This window comes from Pteropus alecto, unplaced genomic scaffold, assembly GCF_000325575.1.
Source record: "Pteropus alecto unplaced genomic scaffold, ASM32557v1 scaffold73, whole genome shotgun sequence".
In the NCBI taxonomy this organism is placed as follows: Eukaryota; Metazoa; Chordata; class Mammalia; order Chiroptera; family Pteropodidae; genus Pteropus; species Pteropus alecto.
The window spans coordinates 4,176,855-4,185,006 of NW_006436284.1; the positions used below are offsets into that span (position 1 = coordinate 4,176,855).

Sequence of the window (8,152 nt, forward strand, 5' to 3'; positions counted from 1 at the left end):
CCCTCCCACATTTGGATACTTTAAAAAATGACGGATTCGGCGCGTGGGGTGGGGTGGGTCCTGAAATTTATTCGGTGGCTGGGGGACGTGGTTTCAGAAACTTTGCCCAAACTTGGAAGTGTGGGTGCTAAAAATTTTAGAGGGAAGTAGCTTTCTGCCTAGAGAATGCTTGTTCCAACCCCCTCTCCCGAACCCTGGAAAAAAAAGAGAAGGAAAAAAAGGACCCAAATTATTACCCCGGAGTGTTTTGAGTGGTTTACAATTTTTTTCCTCCTTTGACTCATTTCTCTGTTAACTTTCTGTAGAATAGTAAGGAGCCCACAACTGATTTAAATTCTGAGATCCGTTGAAAGCAAATTTCTAAAGTTTGTTTTTCTAAATTATATTTGTTTTTTTTTCAGTCTTTAAGCAGATTTAACAATAATAGTAGTAGCTTATGGTCTAAATATTGTTAAAGTTATATAGATGATTCATTAGAAATCTGCCTGCCTGACCCAAATCCGAACATTAAAAAGGGGGAAATGGCTCGCAAAGATTTCTTGGTAGGTATGAGATAGGTATGTGTGTACGGTGAAATGGTAGGAAGCTTCCCCCTTTCTGTTTCCCCCTACACTTTTCTTGAGACAGACGTGTAACTTTCCTTGCTCTAACGTTAACATTTTAAGTGTGTTGTCAACTGCCCCCCCCCCCGGGCACTGCCCCTCGCTGTCTGCACTTCACTCCTCTGAGTTGCCCGCCTTTCGGGGCGAGGCGCTGCCTGGTGCCGGGGACGTGGGCGCCGCAGAGAGCAGCCCTCGGAGATTTCGAAAGATCGCAGTGGCCGCGGGCGTCCTCTGGGTCTGGCGGATTGCAAAACGGGCCCGTCGGGCGGGCTGCGCCTCGAGGCCGTGCGGGGCAGCTCCGGGCAGGAACCGGTTGCTTTTTTGCTTTCATTTTTCACAAATGCCTCTTGCTTGATTTGTCCCTGTGTGTTGTGTCTGTATCGGTCCCTCTCCCTTTCTTTCTCTCTCAAGTTCTACTTTCTTAACCCCTGTCACAAATAATACTCATAACGCCTACATGAAACCAACATGTAAAAACATCCGTCGCATCCTGTTTTTGTCAAGTTCTTTAATCTGCTCTTCGAGTCGCTGCAGGTTATGAAATGGGACGAATAAAAGTAAACAGTCTAGTAAAAGTCAATGCAAGCTGCACGTGTTGTGTCTGGGTCACTGGTAACTGACATTGATATGGCTGGGGCACTCTGGCTTCTGGCTCTCACCCTCCCTCCCCCTGGCCCACTTCCCACCTCTTCAATCTGGGTTTTTGCCCCCTCTCTCTTTCCCCACTTCTTCACTCCCTTCTATTTATTTTCTGCTTGTCTCTCTTGTATCTCTCTTCTCCTCCACGCTCACTACCTCCGCATCCCTGCTTGGTCTCCCCCTGCTTGCTCGTTGCCTCCCTACCCTAACCCCGCCACTCTCTCACCCACCTCCCCACCCCTGCCTCCTTGCAGCTGGGAATTGCTGGCTCCGCCAAGCAAAAAACGGCCGCTGCCAGGTCCTGTACAAGACAGAACTGAGCAAGGAGGAGTGCTGCAGCACCGGCCGCCTGAGCACCTCGTGGACAGAGGAGGATGTAAATGACAACACGCTCTTCAAGTGGATGATTTTTAACGGGGGCGCCCCCAACTGCATCCCCTGTAAAGGTAGGACTCTTCCTCCCTCCATTGCCGGCCCTCAGTAGAGGGCGTCTTACCCTCAGCTTCCTCACTGACCAGCTTTGTTGGAGGGGAGCTGCCCCTTATCTTCCCCCAGCCCTGGTAAGCCATTCCGGTTCAATCTTACCTGTTACACACTACAGACAAAAAGGAGGTCAGCAGAGGTCTGAGACTTCTGAGCCAAGTGTGGTAGTGAAGCCAGCCACCCCACCGCTCTACCTGAGAGAGTTTTGGATATGGGGCAAAGCCTACTGTGCTTTCCTCCCCTCTACCCCTTCCTCAACTTCTAAGAGAGAGCCTGGGGCCCTCGGGCTCAAATTGATGGCTGCAACATTGCGATTGCGCAAGGCCCCTGAAGTTGTCCTGGCTGACCTGCATACTGCCTGGCCCCCGTTTTAATCCATGCCTCTTTCCAACTGGTAGAAACGTGTGAGAATGTGGACTGTGGACCCGGGAAAAAATGCCGAATGAACAAGAAGAACAAACCCCGCTGTGTGTGCGCCCCAGATTGTTCCAACATCACCTGGAAAGGCCCAGTCTGTGGGCTAGACGGGAAAACGTACCGTAACGAATGTGCACTCCTCAAGGCCAGATGTAAAGAGCAGCCGGAACTGGAAGTCCAGTACCAGGGCAAATGTAAAAGTAGGTTCCCTCCTCCAGCGCTCTAACACTGAGATAGACCTTCTGGGGGATGTGTAGTCCACAGTAAGAGCCTAACAATAATAGTAATGGCACCAAATAAAGGAACTCTTTTCTAACTTTTAAAGCTCCTTAAGAACAATGAAAGAACCAACTCCCACCTCTTCAATCTGGGCTTTTCTCTTGAAGAGTCATAGATTTTTCTCTTGAAAACCACAGGGCTCCCAAAGTACCCTTTGCAAGATGGACACTTCATTTCATGATTTCCTTGATAACTTCAAATGCTTACTCTCTAAGGACCAGAAGGTTCTTATTAATGTGTGTTTCCCTCTTCGTTTCAGAGACCTGCCGGGATGTTTTCTGTCCAGGCAGCTCCACGTGTGTGGTGGACCAGACTAATAATGCCTACTGTGTGACATGTAACCGGATTTGCCCAGAGCCCACCTCCTCTGATCAGTATCTCTGTGGAAATGATGGAGTAACCTACTCCAGTGCCTGTCACCTGAGAAAGGCTACCTGCTTACTGGGCAGATCGATTGGATTAGCCTATGAGGGAAAATGTATCAGTAGGTATTCTGGATTGCAGAATGAAAAGCGAAAATAGGAGCAAAAAGGATAGTTTTAGTGTTAAAACTGTGGGGTTTACCAATAATTAAGCCCAGAGCCTCCCCCAAATGCAAAGAGAAATACTCTCCTGTGATCACAACATTCCTCAAGGAAATCGTTGTCTTCCGGAAGTGTTCACATATATTTTCAAATGCCAGCAAGAAAACAGGAAACAATTTTCTGTCTTAGAAAACTTAGAACTCACTCAGTTTTACACATTCTTTTTAAGTGCTAGACTTCGCCAGAAGCAAGAAATAATTGCTTAACAGTTCTTAAAATCTGTCATTAGATTCTGATAACTGATGGAATTCATTTTTTTTTTTTTAAAGATCCCACTGTGGGAAGTCATATTTAACTCGATACTGTGAAATCCTGTTCCAAAAAAAAAATACTATTTTCATACACTAGTATGTAGGAAACTGCGGGTTTGTGTGTGTGTGTGTGTGTGTGTGTGTGTGTGTGTGTGTTTTCAGTTTTCTTATCAAGCATTTTTGCATAATACCTCTATCACCCCCACTCGTGAATAATAAGATATGTTATATGTTTATATTTCTTGATAGGGGAAGAGAGAAAGGGAGAAAAGGGGGAAAGGGGAAATCAATTTACTAATCACAGTTATGTTATATCCTAGAAGCAAAGTCCTGTGAAGATATCCAGTGCACTGGTGGAAAAAAGTGTTTATGGGATTTCAAAGTTGGCAGAGGTCGGTGTTCCCTCTGCGATGAGCTATGCCCTGAGAGTAAGTCTGAGGAACCTGTCTGTGCCAGTGACAATGCCACTTACGCCAGTGAGTGCGCCATGAAGGAAGCTGCCTGCTCCTCAGGTGTGCTGCTGGAAGTAAAGCACTCCGGGTCTTGCAACTGTAAGTGCGATTTTTAAACTTGCTGCAGTGTAAGGCTTTCCTAGGGAAGTCCTAGGGAATGGAGACGTGAAAAGCACAAAAACCTCCCCATATAAGCCCTTTTCTGTTAAAGTTAGGAACCTGCTAAATTTCACCAGCAATTCCGTGATCCACAGAAAAATTCTCTGGAATGTCTCTTGGCTTTTAAAACTTGTCCAATGATCATCAGTGGGGTTGCCTCTAAAAACCTATTTCCAGTCATTCGTCCCTAATTCCTTTGCTTTAATAGTGTGCTTTGCTGTTTGCTTTATTAACACTTGAATCTAAACTAACTGCTTCAAAAGTTTTTTTTTTTTTTTCAAAGACAGCTTTGTATTATCACACAGGGGCTGCTGATTTTCGCAGTTGCCTCTACTAACTCTGAAATAAGGACCCAAAGCAGTTATACCTAGAACACAAGAGCGCTTTTTATCTAATTTCAGGAATCTGCCCGTAAAACCTGAGCCATTGATTCTTCAGAACTTTCTGCAGTTTTTGACTTCATAGATTATGTTTTTTTAAAAAAGTTTTTTTAAACTTATTGCATAACAGCAGATGCCAAAAACAAAATCAAAAAAAGCATCTCACTGCAAGTCACATAAAAATGCAACGCTGTAATATGGCTGTATCAGAGGGCTTTGAAAACATACACTGAGCTGCTTCTGCGCTGTTGTTGTCCATATTTAAACAACAGCTCCCCTGTATTCCCCCATCTAGCCATTTCGGAAGACACCGAGGAAGAGGAAGAAGATGAAGACCAGGACTACAGCTTTCCTATATCTTCCATTCTAGAGTGGTAAACCCTCCACCAATGTTCAGTGTTGATATAGCCTTTGGGCAAAAAAAAAAAAAAAAAAAAGAGAGAGAAAAAAGAAAGAAAAAAAGAAAAAAATATATTGTCCATACTGTAAATAAGTGTATGCTTATTTATTTGGGGGGAAAACTATACATAAAGGACCTTTGTCCTAAAGCTCTCTCCCATGCCACCTTGTTACTCATTGGACACGGAGAGGCAGTCATTGTGAGGTCTACTGGATGAGGCCCATAGTTGAGACTTGTAGACATTTATTTATACTGTGTCATGTTTTATAATTTATACATAAAATGTCTGGTTGACTGTACACCTTGTTTTTGAAGAAATTTATTCGTGAAAGGAAGAGCAGTTGTTATTTATTGTGAGGTCTCTTGCTTGTAAAGTAAAAGCTTTTTTTTCCCTTGTAAACCATTTAAGTCCATTCCTTACTATTCACTCACTCATCTGTCTCCCTTCATTTCACTGTTGTTAGACTCTTTTCCACTTTAACAAACTTGCATGTCAGTTTCTGTCATGTTTATTTATTGGATTCTCTGCTGCCTGTTCTGTACATACATGATCCTTCGGGTTTTGTTTACAAGGAATCTTGACTGACCAAAAGGCATTATAACTGACTCACATAGAAGGTACAGAGGATACATCTTTGAGGAAACTCCTACTTCAGTTCTCTTGGGATGAAGACATTTGTGAGAGAGGGGTGATAGCAATGTTAGACTTCTAATAATGTACTTTTAAGATGTTTCAGATCCAAAGAAATTGTGTGATATGGGTGTGGAGAGACTGAAGGAAGGGGAATGCTTCCCATTCAACCTTTCGTTAGGTGTTTCCTTCAAGCTAGTCTGCTGTACCTTTTAAATTAGTTCTTTTTCAACAAATGTCTCACTAAAAGTTATATCAAAGCTTTATCAGTTCAAGTTTCTTGCTTTTCATAATACTTTTTTCTGATGCAATTTTATATTTTCAAACATGGCAAGTTAAATATAAATTCATTTAAATATATAGTTTTGTACTTTTCTACCATGTAAATGTGCAATGTATATAAAAGTTATAATGTGTATTTGTAAATAAATGATGAGTGAAAAAATAAAAAAATTTTAAAAAGCCAATGGTCTCAATTGCTGCTGATGTCAAGTTGTTTGGGCTTTTGAGTAAAAATGTATTTAATACATTTGCTGAGAAGGAGTTATCACTGAAACTAAGTGGCCAAGATAATGGAAGCTCCAAAGCAAGGCAAATTACAAATCACCTCAGTGGAGTTTGAAAGATAAGGGATCTGAGGTCCAGCAACCCCTTTGTAGGAGCAACAGCATACTTGTCACAAACCACAGGAGAAAAGTGACTGCAGATGTGAGTTCCTCCCTGCAATGTAGGGAACGTAAACTTTCCTCTTTAAAAACACCATCTTAGTTGTTGCAAGCTCATCTTCATAGCCATCGGCACCCTTTATGTTTTCTCATCTAAATAAAGTAGATCTTAGACCTTTGAAATACAGCATGTCACAAGGAAAAGTGTAATTAGACTAATATTTAATAAACACATTCTAGAGATCATAATATCAACTACGGGCATAGTGTTGCAATTCTAGAGACTTGGTAAGGTGAGGATGGGGTTGGGGTGGATTTCCACAATGATGTCCATGTTTCATAAAGACTGAATGACACTCTCAAGAGGACGTGTGTCAATATTTTCCAATTAATGTTTGACAGCCAAATCATAGAACCTCGGCTTGGCATTTGGGGTATCAATGGTCCCTGTAATAACACTGTCATAAATAACTAAATAATCAATACAAGTTTCCAATTCATTGCATGCTAATTCATTGCCTAAGGGCATTAAAAATATCAAAAGTGCAAGATGCAAAGAAGGGAAGGTTGATACTATGGGAAGGAAAGCACAAAGAACGCTCAGTATTGCCAACATTGCTAAACACTTTTCTTTCAAAGTCTCTATGACCCAAGTTATTTTTTAAAAGTTTAAACCATTTGTGAACACTCTCTTTAATATAAATAACTTAAAAATGATTATAGGAGACTCTCAACTGTGGTCACCAAATGAGAAATTTGGTGGAGAGAGAGGGACCTCTTGGGTATACAGAGTTTGCATAATGATTAAGAGTCTATAGAATTTTGTTAGCCTTCAGCCCTAGGTTCCCAAAGCCGAAGAAAAACAGACTTCCATTAACCACAAGTAGACCAGAGCTATAACTGGTTCCCAGGAGCTACTGGCTTGCCACTAGGGATTGGCTCTCAGAGCTCACAGACATGGTTTCACAGCCTCTCCTGGAGTTGACTTCCTACTCTGCCCCAGGATGCTACAGACATTTTAAAGCTGCCATTGACGATGAGAGTAAAAACGTTACATTTAACAGGCACAGATGTGTGTCTTGACACGGGGAAGTGATAAAATCAACAGCTTGCCTTTAAAACGACATTCAGATTATTTAAAATTTTTATTTCATATTTGTCAGCATCAATCATTCAAGCAAAAAAAAAAAAATTCCATTTTTCTTCTTGGAGTTTCCTACTTTTCCAGTAATCCTGCATTGGGTTAATTAGTACTGCAAAATAGAAGTTTCTTTTAAAATTAAAATTAGATTAATATTATTAGGCTATTGTTAGAATTTCAACAATGATTCAAAAAATCTAATTCACTTAGATGTATAATATGATTAATAGAAACATTTCTAGTAACTAGCTATAATTAATATGACTACATCCTAATCATTATTAAGAATTGCAAAATATCAAGTAATAATGAAAATGTAAGAAGTCTAAATTTCACCAGATGTCCACTTAAATTAAGATTTTTATATGCTATATGGGTGTGGTTCCTAGAGTATGGCAAAAGTAAAATCTGGTGTAATTAGAATCATTGTCAAACATGAAAGCTAAAAGCAATACCTGACCTTAGACTGGCTTCTGTATCTAAATAGGAAAATGCTATATATTGACAAAATTGGAATATTGTCCATAGATTAAAGTACTATATCAATGTCAATTTTACTGAAATTGATTACTGTGTTACATAAGAGAATATTCATATACTTAGGAAATATACATTGAAATATTTAGAGGAAATGGCCAAAACTGTGTATAACTTACCCTTAAATGATTTAGAAAGAAAAAATATAACTTTATATACTCCCCCTTTTGTATTCAAAGAAAGAGCACACAAATAATAAAAGATAGAGTGAAATTTAACGGTAAGTGAATTTGAGTAATAGGTATATGGGTATTCTTAATACTATATTTTTGCAACTTTTCTGTAAGTTTGAAATTATATCCAAATACAAGTTAAAATTTTTTAAAAGTCATTCTCACAAAGGAGAGGTGCATAGTAGACTGCTTCTCCCATTCTCTAGAAAAGCAAGTGAAATATCAGTATCATTTAAAAAATAATTTTATGTGACCAAATACTGGAAAATAATTCCAGTGACTACCAAGACTACTTAAAGGATCAGAATTGGCAACAAGAATTCCTGACACCTAAACAACAGCCAAATTAAAAAATTGCC

The 8,152-nt window shown here is 40.4% G+C and overlaps 1 protein-coding gene across 1 annotated transcript in view; it reads left to right on the forward strand.

Annotated features, from left to right (window-relative positions):
• The window catches only part of FST (follistatin), a 6,068-nt gene extending 474 nt beyond the window's left edge, over positions 1 to 5,594 (forward strand). Inside the window, exons 2-6 of the mRNA XM_015589835.2 lie at positions 1,496 to 1,687; positions 2,123 to 2,341; positions 2,680 to 2,904; positions 3,576 to 3,806; positions 4,542 to 5,594. Of these exons, the coding sequence (XP_015445321.1) occupies positions 1,496 to 1,687; positions 2,123 to 2,341; positions 2,680 to 2,904; positions 3,576 to 3,806; positions 4,542 to 4,624 (950 nt within the window). The 3' untranslated portion in view covers positions 4,625 to 5,594. The remainder of the gene's footprint in view (positions 1 to 1,495; positions 1,688 to 2,122; positions 2,342 to 2,679; positions 2,905 to 3,575; positions 3,807 to 4,541) is intronic.
• Positions 5,595 to 8,152: the final 2,558 nt, after the last annotated feature.